Source organism: Microtus pennsylvanicus, chromosome 1 (genome assembly GCF_037038515.1).
Source record: "Microtus pennsylvanicus isolate mMicPen1 chromosome 1, mMicPen1.hap1, whole genome shotgun sequence".
NCBI classification, from domain to species: domain Eukaryota; kingdom Metazoa; phylum Chordata; class Mammalia; order Rodentia; family Cricetidae; genus Microtus; species Microtus pennsylvanicus.
The window spans coordinates 157874182-157893390 of NC_134579.1; the positions used below are offsets into that span (position 1 = coordinate 157874182).

At 37.2% G+C, this 19209-nt stretch overlaps 1 protein-coding gene across 3 annotated transcripts in view; it reads right to left on the reverse strand.

Moving 5' to 3' along the window:
* The window catches only part of Ascc3 (activating signal cointegrator 1 complex subunit 3), a 293022-nt gene that overhangs the window by 195281 nt on the left and 78532 nt on the right, over nt 1-19209 (reverse strand). For all 3 annotated transcript variants that reach the window (XM_075944106.1, XM_075944115.1, XM_075944122.1), the window contains exons 9-10: nt 13866-14066; nt 12875-13015 (exon numbers count right to left, since the gene is read on the reverse strand). In XM_075944106.1, coding sequence (XP_075800221.1) covers nt 12875-13015; nt 13866-14066 — 342 coding nt within the window. The remainder of the gene's footprint in view (nt 1-12874; nt 13016-13865; nt 14067-19209) is intronic.

A 19209-nucleotide genomic window follows, 5' to 3' on the forward strand; every position in this document is an offset into this window, starting at 1 on the left:
ATTTTATACATAGAAGTATTTCATCTGTCTGTATTTATGTACACCACATTCATGCTTGATCTCCATCAAAGCAAGAAGAGGATGCTAAGATTCCTTGGAGCTGGAGTTTACGGATGGTCGTAGGCCACTATGTAGGTGCTGATAGCCTTACCTGGGTCCTCTACAAAAGCAGCAACTGCCTTTTTAACCTCTGAACCTTCTGTCCATCCTACCCTATACCTGGCCACAATTTATTCTTATAGTTAACACTTTCAGAAATAATAATGAAATATCAGTCAAACTGTAAAGTCAAAATTTAGACATAAGAACACTGAGCTACCATGTCTGAAGAAGCCTGCTCACAATCTGTTTCTATAGTTTACTCCAGTTCATTAATAAGTGGCTTCATTTATATTACTATTTTGCCACTTCAGTTCCCTGAACTAAAAGGATCTGAAAATAAAGTGTCACATTTGCTTAATGAACCAGAACTCAAGCAAGACATTCCATCTGCTCTTGGATTAGGCCATGAGTTAACTGTCAACATAACTTTTATCAGTACATTTACTTAGCCCCTCAATAGTATAAAAACTGTGTTTTTGAAATTGTTCCAATGTTATTCTGCCCACTGAGAAATTAGCATTGTTGAGATGCTACCATTAGGCTAAAAAATTAATGTATCACATTTTTAAAATGCTCATCAATTAGACACCAAAACCAAAGGACCCAAGATTTGCCAAGAAAGAGTCACAGTAAAATTTACCCTACATCGATCTATATATAGTAAAATTAAAACATTTAATTTTGTAAGAATGCTTTGTAACTAATTTAAACTACTCTTTGCTAAGTATAAAAAGAACATTACAGCAAAGAGGGCATGCTTCAACAAATGAAGAATGTCCCCCAGGAGTCCAAGTATTCAGAAATTTGTACCAAATAGAATTCTTTGAATTTTGAGCTTAGAACTGAAAAACCACAAAGCATCCTGTCAAATAACATCTGGGAGAAGAATGATTCTCGATGTGTATTTTACATTCCCCATATATTAAGAGATGTAACTAATTGAATGTTCCTTGAGGAATAGAGAATGAAAAATTCAAGAGGCAGAAGGCCTCCATCAGCTAGCTACTGCAGGCAGATGGTCGGTTCCAATGTTATACAGCAGAGATATGCTTAGGCATAAAGAAATGGGTTCCCGGCTGGAGAGCCCTGCTCTCTAGGCACTAATCCTCAGAGGCACATCCCACGCTCCATCTGCACCCACCAATGCTCCAGAGACCCCAGAGCAGTTTCCCAACACCCACAACCATCCCCCACTGCATCTGTGATCACTGGATCCTTGGCCCTGACTGCGCCTGAAGAGGTGTCAGGGTTCCCAGCTGGAGAGCCTTGCTATCTAGGCACTAGTGCCCAAAGGCCCATCTAACACCCGGTCCCTACCCAACAAAGCCCCAGAGAACCCAGAGCAGCCCCCCACACCCACAACCATTCCCCTCTGCATCTGCAATCACCAGAGCCTTGATTCTGACTGCTCCCGAAGAGGAGTCCCCAGAGCTGCATCAATGACTACCATAGGCACAGTCCGGCCTGCACCTGGAGAAAGAGCAACCACCTAACCCACAGTACCCACTGTACTAATTGATGGAAAAGGGTCCCTGAAGCACAGGCCCCAACTATACCCATTGAAGGAAGAAATGAGTAGATGGCAGTGTAAGAATACATTCAACAACGTAAAGGGTAATATGGTAGCACCAGAAACTAGGGGTTCTACATCAGCAAGAACTGTCCTTCCCAACACAGATGAAAAAGAAGAAAAGGCCATTAAAAACAACTTTATGAAGACGATAGAGGCCCTTAAGGAGGAAATGCAAACTTACTTCAAAGAAATGGGAGAAAAGTCAGACAAAAAATTAGAAGAAATCAACAAATCCAAAAAGAAAACAAAGAAAGCAAAAAATAAATAAATAAGTAAATAAAAAATAAAAATAAAAACAAACAGGTGAAGGAAATGGCTCAATATTTGAAAATTGAGATAGAGGCAACAAAGAAAAAACCCACAAAATGAATTCTGGATTCTGAAAATGGAAAATTTGGGTAAATGATCAGGATCTACAAATGCAAGAATAACCAACAAAATACAAGAGATGGAAGAGAGAATCTCAGGCATTCAAGATACAATCTAGAAGAAATGGGGCTGGCGAGATGGCTCAGTGGTTGGGAGCACTGTCTGCTCTTCCAGAGGTCCTGAGTTCAATTCCCAGCAACCACATGGTTGCTCCAAACCATCTGTAATGAGATCTGGCGCCCTCTTCTGGCATGTGGAGGCAGAAAGTTGTATACATAATAAATAAATAAATCTTTTTTTTAAAAAAAGAAGAAATAAATTCATTGGTCAAAGAAAATGATAAATCTAACAAATTCTTAACACAAATCATCCAGGAAATCTGGAACACCATGAAAAGATAAAACCTAAGATGAATAGGAATAGAAGGAAAAAACTCCAGCTCAAAGGCACAGGAAATATATTCAACAAAATCATAGAAGGAAACTTTCCCAACCTAAAGAAGGATATATGTATAAAAAGTGTAAGTACCTTGTAGAACACCAACTAGAGGGGACAAAAAAAAGTCCCCTCGTCATATAATAAACAAAACACAAAACATACTGAATAAAGAAAGAATATTGAGAGCTGCAAAGGAAAAAGGTCAAGTAACATATAAAGGCAAACCCATCAGAATTACACCTGACTTCTTAATGGAAATTCTGAAAGTCAGAAGTTCCTGAGTAGACATTTTACAGACAGTAAGAGACCACATATGCCAGCCCAGACTGCTATACCCAGCAAAGTTTGCCCTAAGCAAAGTTCTAGAAGTAAAACTCCAACCCAAGGAAGTTAGCTACTCCTATAAAAACACAGGTAATTGACAAGACCACACCAACAAATCAAAAGAAGGAAAAAATACCACCACCACCACCAAAAATAGAATAACAGAAACTGACCATCATTGGTCATTAATATCTCTTAATATCAATGGTCACATTTTGCCTATAAAAGACACAGGCTATTAATCCCAGCACTCGGGAGGCAGAGGCAGTCGGATCTCAGTGAGTTCGAGACCAGCCTGGTCTACAGAGCTAGTTCCAGGACAGGCTCCAAAGCCACAGAGAAACCCTGTCTCGAAAAAACAAACAAACAAAAAAGACACAGGCTAACAGAATAAATATGAAAACAGGACCCATCCTTCTCCTGCATACAAGAAACACACCTCAACTTAAAATACAGACATTATCTCAGGGTAAAGGGTTGAGAAAGATTTTCCAATCAAATGTACTTAAGAAACAGGCTGCTGTAGCTATCCTTATATCTAACAAAATAGACTTCAAACTAAAATTAATCATAAGAGATGAAGAATGACAGTTTATATTAGTCACAGAAAAAATCCATCAAGATGAAGTCTCAATTCTAAACATCTATAACCCAAATACAAACACACCCACATTTGTACAAGAAACATAATTAAACATTAAATCACACATTAAACCTCACACACTAGTAGTGGGAGACTTCAATACTCCACTCTCATCAGTGGACAAGACGGCCAAACAGATATATAACAGAATTCAGTTACATAGGCATTCTTCATATATTTCAAAGACTACATTTATGTATGTAAGTACATTTAAATATGGCATTTAAAATGTTTTAATAACTTAGGGCTTTTCATGACAATGAGATGCACCAGCTACTTCAAGAGGACAATGGGCATCAAAGAGGCTCCTTATGGAGTTGGTTAGCCATTTGGGCAAGAAACTGCTCTTGCCTGGACTGATGCACAAATGGGACACACAGAACCCTCAGAGAGAGGACTGCTGAAATTGCCTAAAGGTGAGATGATCCTTCGTGGTTCCTGCTTCATGAAAGAGTTTGCAAGACATTCTGCAGGACATAGAAGAAAGTGACTGAACTGTCTTTCAAATTTCCTGCTTCATGGAAATGTCTGCTGGATACTATGGGCCTATAGGCTGAAGATGGATGCCCCAATGGTACAGAAGACCTTTGGATGACTGTACAGGCTGCAAGATGTCTAGAAATGACAATTTCTAGAGTTTTGGAAGTTGTTTATTCTTGTTTACTTAGGCAATATTATATCCTTCTGGATTCTTTGATGGAGTTGAAGAATAGATGGGTAGTTATAGTTAATAGTTTTCCTTTGTTATAACAAAAGATAAAATAGATACAAATATTGTAACTGTAATTCTTGCTTGATACCTGTTGTATGTAATTTTACTATGTTAAAGTGAAAGCTTTCCTTTTTTGTTTAAACAAGAAAGGGGATCCTGTTTTCATATCCAATCTCTTAGCCTGTGTGCCTTTGAGGATGGGGAGAGCTTGGGGGAATGAGATGGTTGGGATAAAGGAAGAGTGGATATGGGGGCAGGGAAGTATATATCTTAATTAAGGGAGCCATTTTAGGGTTGGCAAGAGCCTTGACTCTAGAGGGGTTCCCAGGGGTCCAGAGAGATGTCTCCAGCTAGGTCCTTGGGCAACTGAGGAGAGAGAGCCTTAAATGGCCAGATCCTATAGCCATACTAATGAATATCTTGCATATCACCATAGAGCCTTCATCTGTCGATGGATGGAGATAGAGACAGAGACCCACATTGGAGCAATGGACTGAGCTCCCAAGATCCAAATGAGGAGCAGAAGGAGGGAGAACATGAGCAAGGAAGTCAGGACCACGAGGGGTGCACCCACCTACTGAGACAGTGGGGCTGATCTAACGGGAGCTCACCAAGGCCAGCTGGACTATGACTGAAAAAGCATGGGATAAAACCGGACTCTCTGAACATGGCGGACAATGAGGGCTGATGAGAAGCCAAGGACAATGGTACTGGGTTTTGATCCTACTGCATGTACTGGCTTTGTGGGAGCCTAGCCTGTTTGGATGCTCACCTTCCTAGACCTGGATGAAGGGGGGAGGACCCTGGTCTTCCCACAGGGCAGGGAACCCTGACTGCTCTTTGGACTGGAGAGGGAGGGGAAGGGGAGTGGCCGGTGGGGAGTGAGGGGAGTAAGAGGGAAAAGGGGGGCGGAAATTTTTAATAATAAAAAAAAGGGGGAAATGGTGTAGGAAGTCCTTCTGTTTATGTGTTGCTTTCATTGGTTGAATAAAGAAACTGCCTTGGCCTAGGTGATAGGCTAAAACTTACTTAGACGGAATAGAAAGAACTGAATGCTGGGAAGAAGGGCAGAGTGGCAGATGCCATGGATCTCCTGCCTGAGATGGATGCTGGCTAGAATCTTGCCGGTAAGCCACAGTCATGTGGCAATACACAGATTAAAAGAAATGGATTAAATTAAGATGTAATAATTAGTCAATAAGAAGTTAGAGCTAATGGGCCAGGCCGTGTTTAAATAAATACAGTTTCTGTGTGATTATTTCAGGTGTAAGATAGCCAGGTGACTGTGACGACAAGCAGCCCGCTCCTCCTGCTACACACAAGGCCTTGTCCTCATCATTCTAGTTGTTTGCCTACAATACTCTAGGTTTGCAACTCACAGAGTCTTGAGGGCAGATTCACTGAGACTTATAATGATGCCTTAGCATATTCCTAGAGAGTTTAGAGAGGTCCTTCTAGGACCAGCCCCTCAGACCTCTTCAGGATACAGTCAAGACACTGTAGTTTAGTGAGGCAGCTAACTGAAAAAGATCTGAGGATAAAATGATTTCTCCACTACATAGTTTTCATTATCAGTTTTTTTATTGTTCTCTTTCTGCTCCTCCAATGTTTCCAGTTCATATACACATGCAGACACAATCTGCAGTTCTCTGGCAATAGCAAGGTTACAGGACTTGCTTTTTTCAGGGTCATAAAAGCAGAGAAGTATTATACAAAAAAGATAACTGTCAGCTTACTTTATGGCTAAGGGGAGGCGTGACTTGTGAGATGTATATCTGAGGGGCAAAACAGTAAATTGTGGAAAGGGCTATAGGTCCTAAGGAAGGAGAAGGAAAGGTTGGTACATGACACTACATTCCTAGGTTAAAATCACGTATTAATTTGCATTTCCCTGATCGCTAAGTAGGTTGAGCATGACCTTAAGTGTCTTTTGGCCATTTGAACTTCTGTTGATAATTCTCTGTTCAGTTCAGTACCCCATTTTTTACTTGGGTTAATTAGCATTTTAAAGTCTAGTTTCTTGAGTTCTTTATATATTTTAGAGATCAGACCTTTGTCAGTTGCGGGGTTGGTGAAGATCTTCTCCCAGTCAGTAGGTTGCCTTTTTGTCTTAGTGACAGTGTCCTTTGCTTTACAGAAGCTTCTCAGTTTCAGTAGGTCCCATTTATTCAATGTTGCCCTTAATGTCTGAGCTGCTGGGGTTATACATAGGAAGCAATCTCCTGGATGGAGGGGGGAGGACCTTGGACTTTCCACAGGGCAGGGAACTCTGACTGCTCTTCGGACTGGAGACGGGGGGGGGGGGGGGGGGGGGGGAGTGGGAGGAGGGGCAGAGGAGTGAAAGGAGGGGGAGGGAAATGGGAGGCTAGGAGGAGGTGGAAATTTTTTTTCAATAAAAAATAAATAAATCACGTATTAATAAACAGAAGTGAGGGTAGTTGTAGGGAGTTAATAGCTTTTTAAAGGTTACAACAGGGGTCAACTGAGGCTAGCAAGTAAGGGAAAGCCCAAGTAAGCTGTGGGTCGATTTGGGACACCCAGTCTTTTTATCTGTGAGGAAGTAATCAACTAGCTTTGACATGTACCCTCTTCTCAGTGCCTATCTTTGAACATCCCAAATGTGATCTATTTGCAAGATTCCTTTCCTGGCCAGATGTCCTGCCATAAAAGTTAACTGTGGAAAGCTAGCTTCTAAATTTATATCAGAGAATAAAGCAAAGATTTGCCTAAGAGAACAAAGGTTTTTTAACAGTGTGAGTACTTTCACACCAGGACCCCATGGTGTAAGAAAAAGTCATCTAATATACGAGTACATGAGGAAACTATGCCTAATAATTGATTATACATTGCTGTGGTTTTGGGAATGAATCCTATAATAGAAATGGAGTGCTATGTCTTCAATGGGAATTTACAATAAAGACAGCAACTATTCAAAAGCAAATACTCCCAACACCCTGCATATAGATCTCTTCCATCAGAATGCCTGATGCCGATGGGTTAGAGTCTTATGATTTGTCAGCTGAGTTCTCATGGCATAATCTTATGGGCATAGAAGAAATTGTTAGTGATTTGTTGGTGGCAGCAAGCTGTCGTACGACTATCCAAATTAGTGTTTTCCCCAACCTGACTATCAAATGTGTCCCGTAAAAATAAAAAGGGAACTCTTCAACTACTCATATCATCAAACAGATGACCACATGCAAATCCAAGGGTGGAGATTAATTTCTTCCTAAATAAAGTTCATTTGCAATGTCAAACAACTATAGCTCAAACAACGAATTTAATGAATGTATTCTTTGGTTATTCATAGACCAACTCAAAGTAATGCCAAATTTGTCACTTTATGCTAATTTTAGAGATAATCACATCAAAAGTTTATTCTGACCTTCCAGGCTAATGCTGTTTGATCGACTAAGATCTCCCGAAAGTTCTACATAAAACCCAAAAACTACTCAAGAAAAATCAGGAAGTAGTTTGAAGAGAACTGTGCTCAAATTTCCAAATATTGTTTATAATTTTTTTTACATTTAAAGTGGGATATGCTATAGAGATGAATATTTTGTATTGGTATGGATCTTGGTCTATTGATAAAAATTTAGGGTCAGTTTTGTAATATGTACATTTCTGCTCTTGATTAAGATATTGTGTTTGTAGAGCTCATTTAAAAATGTAATGTATAATTAAGGAATACAGGTTAACAGATAGCCATCTGTAATAGTCAAGCTTGTAGTCGTGTTAGTTAGGTTTTCTAGATATACTGAGATATATTTTAGATAAATAGGTATTCTTCAATCTTCAAAGACTAAAAAAATGTGGCATTTAAAATGTTTTAAGACCTTTGGATTTTTCATTACAATGAGACACATCTGCTCCTGGCAGCACCAATCTACTTCAAGAAGATGATGGACATCAAAGAGGCTCCTTATAGAGTTTGCTAGCCATTTGGGCAAGAAACTGCTCTTGGCGATGACTGCATGATGTTATGCTGCATAAACTGGACATGCAAAACCTACAAAACATATGGCTGTTGAACTTGCCTAAAGAAGATGAGATAGTCCCTTAAGGTTCCTATTTCATGAAAGAGTCTGTCAGACATTGTGTAGACACAGAAGAAAGTTACTGACAAACTGTCAATATAGGTGAACTGTTTTTGAAATTTTCTGCTTCATGGAAAAGTATGCTGGATACTATGGACCTGTAGGCTAAAGATGAATGCACCAACGTTGCAGAAGAACTTTGGGTGACTGTCCAGGTAGCGAGATGTCTCTGTCAATTTAGAGTTTTGGAAGTTGCCTGCAATGCACTTTCTGTTTACTTAGGTAATATTGTATCCTTCTAAAGTCTTTGATGAAGTTGAAGAATAGTTATAATTCTAGTTTTCCTTAGATATGATAAAAGATAAAATAGATATAAATGTAGTAACTGTAATTTTTTCTTGATACTTGTTTTGTATATGTAATTTTACTATGTTAATGTTAAAACCTTGCTTTTAATTTAGACAGAAAAGGGGAGGTGAATGGTATTCCCCTTTTTATGCTGTGAATACCATTGGTTAATAAAGAAGATCCTTTGGGCCTATTGCAGCAGAGCAAGGCAGGGATTCCAAGTAGCTAGAGGATGAAAGAGTAGGCAGAAGAAGTAGAGAAGCCATATAGCTGCCTCAGGAGACAAACACCAGATAGAACCTTACCGGTAACAACCACATGGCAATATACATATTAATGAGTTATTTTAAGATATAAGAGCTAGCCAATAAGAAGCATAAGCTGATAGGCCAAGCACTGTTGTAAAAATATAGTTTCTGTGTGATTATTTCCGATCTGGGTGGCTAAGAAATGAACAAGCGGCCTCTACTTATAGATCAATAGCAATTCGTACTCCTGAATTTTTATCTGTGGTCCTTTCCATTTGTTACAATCTAAGAAATTCAAAATAATGAAAAAGAAACTCATTATTTGTTATTAGTTTTGAAGCACATATTAGGAATGCTGCTGGAATGGGGAGATGGCCACTCAGGGGATAGAGAGCTTGCTGTGAAAGCAGAAGACCTCAACACCAAATCCTAGCAGCCACATAAAAAGAAAGGAATGGCAAGCTCCATGTGATGCAGCACTGGGCAGGGTAGAAAAAAATGACACATGACATCTTCCTCTGTGTTTGCTTGTCCTAAATATGTGTACACCCAACAAACATTCATAGCCCCTCCACTAAATGAGTCAATGCAGAATCTGCAGCTTTAAGCTTTCTTGACATGTTTTAAAAAGAAAGATCAGTACATGGTGAAGAACGGACTAAGCAGATCCTCAATGAAAAGTGTCATTCTCACATAACCAACCACAAGAGCGATCTATTGAGAGGACTGTTCACAACAACTAGGGAAACGTGCTTATTCATTAGTTTTATTTTAGAAAATGTATGATGATAAGAAAAAAAACGTGAATTACATAGGAAGATTGTACATAAAGCTTCTCTCATGCCTTCCCCATTTCACTCTCCTACAATGTAACCACTATTTATCATGTATCCTGCCACAAAAGATCACACTACATAATACGATTATATGATTATATAATAATCATAATAATATGATCTAGTCTTTGAGAACAATACAAATGGAAACTATGCTAGACTTGAACTGGCAATACCCTTGCCTTTGATGTGCTCGGATTACAAACACCTAAATTAACTGCAGATAACATTTTTGGAAGATGAATATCAAATACTTCAAGGACTCAAGCATACAATCTGAAGTATCTGTATTACTGTAGCATTGCAAAGTAGTTATTATAACATGGACTATACAGTTAGACTTAATTGTTTGTGTCTTCACATAGTATTCAGTAGAACATTCTATGAAAACATACTTAAATTCCTTCTGTCTCATCTGTAAAATGAGGACTGTACCTAAATTTCAGGTTTGTAGTGAAGATTAAATGCATTAGCCCATAAAAAATTACCAGCTCATAGTTTATACCATTATTAACTCCACCCTCATTCCACTCTTTCCAGCACGATCATTACCATCACTACTAAAGGGACTATAGACCTGACTTACATGGATACTGGGGATGCAATCTCAGGTCCTCACACATTGAGTCACCCCCCTGCTCCAAATTTTACATTTTGCAGAGCTAGCAAACAACTACTAAAGGAATTATAGATAGATATAGATATGATAGGTTTGGTAATATAAGATGCACATAAACATCAGGTATGGTAGCAAACATTTGTAATACAGGCACTTGGGGGACTGAGCAGAAGAACTGAGAATTCTGTTCAATGCTAGCCTAGACTGCAAAGCAAGACCTAAACTCAAAAAAGAAATTCCATTTTAGAATTCTAGTAACGTAGATGTAATGATGTTATCCTCAGCTTACACAGAAAGGGAACAATGTTAGTAATAAGCCTCACAATCTCTTTAAACTAAAACCTGAAATTGGCCCATTGCTATACCCAGCAAAAATAACTATTAAAATAAATAAAAAAGTAAAAATAATTTTAGAAAAACAAGAAAATTCGTGACAACTATGCCAGCACTGTATAAAATTCTCTCTCTCTCTCTCTCTCTCTCTCTCTCTCTCTCTCTCTCTCTCTCTCTCTCTCTCTCACACACACACACACACACACACACACACATACACACACGAGGAAGAAGAAGGGTAAAGAGAGAAGAGAAGAAAGCAAAGGAAAAAAGATGTGGGGGAGAAAGAAGAGAAGAAAGAGGAGGAGAAAGGAGGGAGAGGAGGAGGGAATTTCAAACGAGAGACCACAGGAAAGAATACATTCCATGAAAGCAATAGATGAACAAAGGATACTTGGAAAGGAATCAATCATGCAATACAGCAAAGCAATAAACATTCAACATTACCAAGAAAGGAAGAAAAGAACTAGCAAATCCCATCCAAAAACAATGCAACAAATAAAATCAAAAACAGGAAAGCCTTCTCAATTATAATCTTATAAAGAAAAATGGCTTAAACCCATCAATTAAAGGACACAACTAATGGGCTAGATGAAAAAATATAATACAGCTACCTCCTGTCTCCAAGAAATTCACATACGAAATATACTTACCAGCTGACAGTCAATAGCTGGAAATGCAACTATGAAATAAGCGGAAGCCTCAGAAAAAGTGGTACAATACTCATTCTCATACCTGATAAAGTAGACTTCAAACCAAACTAAGTTATAAAAGGGGAAAAAGTACCACTAAACAATGATAAAAAGAATAATTCAGCAAAGTGTAATAATTGCAAATATTAACAGCTGACTCTCAGCTCTCAATTTTATTACATACAGAATGAGAAAAGTAGAGGACCAAGTATGTCCAGACACAATAATGAAAGCCTTCAAGAGCCTGCTAATATTATGTGACTTCTCTTCCTCATTAAAAAATTAGCCATGGCTGATTGATACCCATGGTTGGGGGCCTGCCCTTTTCTAAGAGAAACAGAGGAGGAGAGGATGAGGGTGGTGTGCAGATGAGGGACTGGGAGGGGAGGGAGCGATGGGAAACTGATGCTGAGATGCAATAACAAAAATAAAAACAAACACAGAAGAAAAAATTAGCAAGGAAACCTTAGAGTTATATCAGATCACAGAAAAAAATGTACTTAATAGGTATTTATAGAACATTCCACCAAACATATAGGAAATATACATTCTCTAAAACTGACATTATAGGCCATAAAGAAAACTTATAAAGACAAAAAAATTGAAATAGCTCCTTGCCTTCCTATCAGACCACAATAGAGTAAAGCTAGAAATCAGTAGCAAAATGAATAAAAAAGATACAGAAATATTTGTAGACTAAACAGAAATCAAGATAAAATTTGAAAAGTTCCTAGAATCAACTAAGAATAAGAATATACCAGGTTTTCTGGAATACAGGAAGAGTTATAAGAGGACCATCCATAGTTGTGTTCACATTGAAAACAAAATAAATTACTTAATGATGCCAAGTAACATGACCCAGTGAGGGAAGAAAGGACTATCTTGTATTTAGTCATCCCCCTAAAGTACACGGAATAAATATAAAGAGATAATTTTGTAAAGAATTGAAAGAAGTGTCACTAACAGATAGGTAGGAAGCACCCTAAACTTAACGAGATAGCAAAATGTTCGTAGAGGTAACACAAAATCATGTGAAAAATATCAAAGAATGTATTAATGCAAAGCTACTACTAAACTTTAAGAACTAGAAGAAAAATCAGAAAATATCAAACAATTCCAGTTAACTATAGAAAAATATAATGCACTCTGCCATAAATATAGTTAGAAAAGACTTTATGTGAGTGAAGAGACTCATATAAGGGGACAGATATTAATAAATTCTCATTTGAAAATATGAAATGTCTAAAATTTCTTATTCTATCCTTAACTAGGCTAAAAGTCTAGTGTGATTACTTCAAGATCTCCGCAATGCTTCCTCTTAAGAGTCAACTACAATCTTACCCCCAGATTCTCATCCCCTTGTTACAAAAACTGTCAAGAGACATAAACTCTATGCTTGGAAATAATATTCAAAATGTTAAGAATCGCAAAAGAAGGCTATGAAAGACTAATAAAGCAACATTAATAATTGTCTTTAATACAGATATAGTGTCATAAATAAGTTTGTTACATTGTGTTTGTATTACGTTAAATTAAGTTGTACAACAATTTCATAACCTTAGAAATGAACAATATAAAAAGATGTGGGTGAAAAACATACCTGAGTTCTTAAAATTTCACTTTTTGATAACTGCATATCTCCAGTCAGTTCTTTCACAACGATGCCGAGTGGCTCAAGACGTTTGCTGAAGTAATTTGTCATTTCAGCTGCCAAGGCTTTCATTGGAGCGACATACACAATCTGTACCAAACAAACACTAGCTTGATGAATGAGAAAAATTACAATACCATTATTTCACAGTAGCCAATGTAAGTAAGTCACAATTTATTGTGAAATATGATCCTAGTTACTTCCTGTGAAAAATGTTAATAATGATATATGGAAAGTACTTATCTTTGCTGAATTAAGCACATAGTTATTTAAATAAATAAAATATTGTCCTTTAAATAAAAGGACAATGGAATTTGTTTATGCCGCCTCATTACTTAAAAAATGGGCTCTGTGTCAAAACATAAAATATTTTCATGCCTTTCCCCAAGGGTAATGAGATTTTCAAAGCAGAAATTGGACTGCCTTTATAGTAAAGAAGTCAATCACACAACATTCTTTATATGACTTTTACTATAACAAATGTCTTCTGTAAACAGAGACTGCTCTTTCGTTCCCAGCCATCCAGACCCAAATAATCACACAGAAACTATATTAATTGCAACACTGCTTGGCCTATTAGCTCAGACTTCTTATTAATTAATTTTACATCTTAAGTTAACCCATTTCTATTAATCTGTGTATTGCCACTAGGCTGTGGCTTAATGGTGGCCGCATGTTACTCCCACGGCAGCTAACTGGCATCTCACTGATTCCGCCTACTCTCTCCCTCTTATCTCTTCCAGCCTGGCTATATTCTGCCCTGCCATAAGCTGAAGCAGCTTCTTTTTAACCAATGGTAATAAAACATATTCATAACATACAGAGGGGAATCCCACATCAATCTTTAAGAATTCACAGGTTTTTTTAGAATTGAAGGTTTATCTTAACATCTACACTCAAGAAAGAATAAAGAACTGTTGTCTGATTTATATTCTCCTACCTTAAACTCATTCTTTTTAATAACACCTTGTTGAAAGTGTTGCCGGATTTCATGTAAAACTGTAAGCATCGCAATATTGGTCTTCCCAGCTCCGGTAGGGGCACAAATCAGCATGTTCTCATTGGTGTTGTAAGCAGTCTCAAATACTATGGACTGGATTCTATTGAGTCTCTTCATTCCTTTAAAAGCCAACTGTCCAATCTAAAATAAGGCAGGGACATGACATTATAAATTAAATATAAATGACTCAAAGTATTGAATATAAACACTAAATCTCTATGGTTAACAACATGAAGACAAGCATGCATGACATCTACCTCAACAGACAGCTCGGTTTCTCAGTGCATCCTGCATTTCAACGTGCACATAGCTGAGAAGCACCGTAACTACAGCCCAGTTCTAATTTGGAAATTACAACACTCTAAATATGAAAATATGATTCTAAACATATATATATATATATATATAAAATATTTGACCAAATGACTTCTCAATACACAAAATAATGTAATTTTTAACTATAAAATGATACATATCCTTCAAAATTCAAACTACTTCCAAATTGTATCATGATAGTCTATGAAGGGAAAACAGGCACTAGCATATACATGTTACTAGCACTGCAGAGGGCGGAGCAGAGTCAAGGCCGGCGAGTGTACAGTGAAACCCTTCTTTAAGAAACTTTTAGAAATTAAAACAAAACAAAAAGTCACCTGGAGAAAGAAAACAATAGGAAATTCTATTTCATTATTTGGATAGGTTTTCATTATTGTAATATTTTATGATATAAAAAAAATCAAACTTTAGAAGAAAACATAAATTGTGTGAATAGACAGACCAGACTCCATACACTTTATACCAAAACATGTAGAGTTATAAGGACTTTAATACTATTCCTTTATTTAACCCCCAGAATAATTCTATGGTACACTATTATTACAACTCTTTAGTTAAAACAACAACAACGAAAGGTTTGAAAAGTAACAGAACGCACAGGTGATGTAAAATTAAGGAATAAACTGGAGAGAGCCAATGACAAGACTTAGAAGAGGGGAGACACCAGCTTTAATATCAAAGTCAAAGAGGGAATTGTACACAGCAGTAGTTCAGAGTAAATCCAGAAGTGTGCCTTGGTTTTGGGTACTTCCTGCTCCTGGAGAAGGGAAGCACCGATAACAAAGAAGACAGGAAACACAGCTTAGCACAGGGAGACTCAGAAAATCTATACTGTACTGACAATAAGAACTTATTGACAAAATAAATTGTGAAAATGGAGCAAAAAAGGGGCTGCAGAGAAGACTCAGCAGTCAAGAGTACAAACGGCTCTTGTAGAGTATCAGAGATCTGTTCTCAGTATGCATGTAACTGAGTCAGCTCACATCATCTGTAATTCCACCTCAGGGAATTTGACCCCTCCAGTCTTGTCTCTTCTCTCTCTTTTCTCTCTCTCTCTTTCTCTCTTTCCCTTTCTCCCTCTTCCCCCACATAATTAAAAATACAAGTAAATCTTAAAAAAAAAAGAACAGAAAGAGGGTGCTTCTCCATGCCTTCTCCCCCCCCCCTCAGTGTCCCAGCAACATATTTTTGTATGTCTTCCTCTCTCCTCCATGAGAAGAAGGTCGGGTTATTTCTGTACAACATATTGTATATATGCTTTTACTCTTGTTTAAGATATTGCAACTATGTAGTTCATTTAAAAATGTAACGTAAAATTCTAGTTTTTGAAAAATACAATTATGAATTGTTTAGGATAATCAAGAAACACAGGTCAGCAGTTAGTTACCTATAACAATCAAATTTGTAGATATGCTATGTATGTTTTCTAGATCATATAGAGGTATTTTAGATAGGTGGTCTTCAAAAACCTATAGAATATGGCATTTTAAATGTCTTGTTAATTTAAAGTTTTTCATGACAATTAGGCACATCTGCTCCTGGGAGTACCAATTTACTGAGGAAATGACGGACATTGAAGAAACTCTTATGGCGTTTGCTGTCACAGTGGTACGATCAGCCATTTGGCTCTTGCATTGCTTGACCGTATGTTTTATAACCTGGACGTGCAGGTCCCATGGGAAAGTGACCACAGAACTTTGTCAAAACAAAGCAGGCTGGTCCTTCAAGGTTTCTGCTTCACAGAAGAAACTGTCAGACATTCTGATGGACACAAAGGAAAGTGAGTGGCAAACTGCCAATATAGGCAGAACAGTCTTTGAAATTTCCTGCTTCATTGAAAAGTCTACCAGATACCATGGGCCTGTACGTTGAAGATGGATGCCTAACACTGCAAAGGAGCTTTGGGTGACTGTCCAGGCAGTCAGATGTCTCTGTCATTTATAGAATTTTTAGAAGTCATTTGCAATGCATGTTTATTTAAATAACACTATATCTTTCTGGTGCCTTTGATGGTGTTGAAGACTACATAGTTATAATTTCAATTTTTATTAGATATGAATGATAGAAAGTAAGTTAGTTATAAAATTTTGGATTTACTAAGACAGGATAGATTATGGAATATTTTCTTTCAATTTACCAGGCATAAATAAACTGGAATTCAATACATTGTGAATATAATCTTTATTTGATAATTGTTCTTACTGTATACAGTCTTACCATGTTAAAGTTAAAATTTTTCATTTTTGTTTAGAAAGAAAAAAGGGGAAGTGTTGGAGAATATTATTTTAAGGTGTGTTGCTTTTCTTTATGCTGCATTTCTTTAACTCTGTAAAGCTGTGATTCTTTGCTATTCAAAACACCTGATGGTCTATAAGCTCCCTTTGAAGCTTTGAAAGAGCTAGTGCCCAAGAGAACATAATTTCTTGAGGGTGCAGCTCTTGAGGCTGAACCGCTGCTGGCATTGGCAGAGCTGCAGTTGCTGACTAGGGTAGCCTTGACTTAAAAGGCAGCAATAATTAAAAATGAGGATAACAAAAGACCCCGTCTCAAAAGAAAAGAAAAAAAAATAGTAGATAGTGCCTGAAAAATGACAGGCAAGGATCCTCTAACCTCCACATGCACATACAGACATACATACTCATGTATGCACTAGCATATGCACAACTTTCAATGTTTCAACTGTACCAGTGTTTAGAAACAGATATCATTCAAGACAAAATACAGTAAGAGAGCAGACTTGGAGTCTGTCACTTTCTCGGCATTTCTTCATGCCTTTGCACTGCCCCAAAAGTCTTTCCCAACCCTTGGAAGCTATCATTCAAGTTCAAGCCCATAGGTGAGTTTATATTTCCTCTAGTTCCCTAAGTAACCACTATTTATTTCTTTAAAATCCGGTCAAGCAGGAGCTTGTGGTAATATATAAAATAATGAAAATGGACTAATTTAAGATATAAGAGTTAGCCAGAAATATGCTTAAGATACTGGTCAAGCAATATTGATCTTAATATAGTCTTTGTGTGGTTATTCTGGGTCTGGGAGGCCAGGAAACAAATAAGCAGCCTTCAACCACACTGGTTTGCTCTTTTTCAAACAAGGGCACATAGCATGATCATTCATTCAGTAAATATTTGTTGAATATATGAAAAAACCACAAACTGGCCAAATGGTTAAAACCATCAAAAAAAATGATCTGTTCTCATGTAATTTACATTCTAATATGATAGAAAAATGTTCTATAATGAAAACAACCAACTTATTTCAAATGTTCACGCAAATGAAATTGAATTGGCAGTGCAATTAAAAGGAATAGGATGGAAATATTATTTTAGCTTTTCTAATTTGAAAATAAAGTGTTAGAAAACTTGCCGTTGTAGCACAATTAATAAAAACCCAGAGACAGAAACTGGGGTTCAACCTAAAGGTCAGAAAAGCAAAAGTCTCTGTTCTGGCTCTTACCTAGACCTCAGTCCAAAATGGCAACCCTGTCTCCAGGAATCTCAAAATGAAACTGTGTGAGAAAGCCATCTCCTTCTGTTTATATTCCTCTCTAGATTAAAGGTGTGCACCACTACTGCCAGGTTTCTATGGCAAACTAGTATGGGTACTGGGATTAAAGGTGTGTGTCATCACTGCCTGGTCTATAACGCTGATCAGTATGGCTGTTTTACTCTCTGAACTTCAGCAAGCCATATTTATTAAAATATAAATGAAATATCAGTATAGATCATGAAAAAAATTCTAAGCACATGCAATCTGTGCAGAAGCAAGATCTAGTTCTAGGTCACTGCATCAAAACATAGCTGACATGTAGTCTTGCACATATGTCAGAGGTGAGCAAGTAGTCAAATGGATCTGAAAAAAGGAGATAAAATTCTTATTCCTGTACAGGTAGGTTAAAATGAAGGACCTGTAAGTATTTTTTATACTACAGTAAAAATATGTGCAGGATTTTAAGCAGAAGAATGGGATTATGTAACTCATATTTTTAAAGCTCTATCTAGGCTCCCAGAGGAAAGTAGATGGAAATAGGCAAAAACTCTGGAAACAGAACAGGTAAGGGGTAATGTTAGCTTATATTAAGGCAGAAGCAGGAGAGAGAGGAAACGTTACAAAACAGATAATAGGCTGTGTCGGAGATGTACCCAATAGGTTTGCTGACTTGAATGAGTATGGTAAACAGAAATCACATATGGCCTTCTTAATGAGAAAATGGATGATAGTATGTAACAGGGAAAGATAACAAAAGATTGAAAAAAAAAACAAAAGGTCTAAGTACCTACTAATCCCCATCCCCCGAAATAAAAAAAGATTTTACATTAAAACTCTTTTCATCATCACATGGGACTTTCTCAGAACTGCGTCACATATAAGGGCAAAACCAACACCTAAGAAACATCTTGTAATAGTTTCTTCAACTACCTCATAACAGAATTAAAACCAGAAGCTATACAAACATAAGGAGATTGAGTGATACATTTTCAGACAACCTATGTCCTGGAAGAAATAACAGGGGAAATTTACCTATTCCTAGAACCAACTGAAATCTGTGCAATAAAGCACCACCACAGCACTTCAAAGACAGAGAGCCAAAAAAAAAATCAATTAAAGAAATAATGAACTACAAAACTAAAATAAGTGAAATAGGAAATAAAAGAACAATACAAAGGATCAATAAAACAAAAAAAATGGTTTCTTTGAAGAGATAAAAAACACACTATTCCTTTACCAAACTAAGCAAAAGAAAGAACACAGATCAAAATGAATAAAAGCAGAGGCAGAAGGGGGCATTGCAACAGATGCCACAGAAACCCATGTGGTCCTTAAAGAGTTTAATACTTGCTCTTGACAAATGACTGAGTTCTATTTAATTAAAACCTTTCTCTTAAATGCTCTTAATTGAGAAATAAAACATTGCAAGGACATTGTCAATTTTTCTTTATTAAAGACC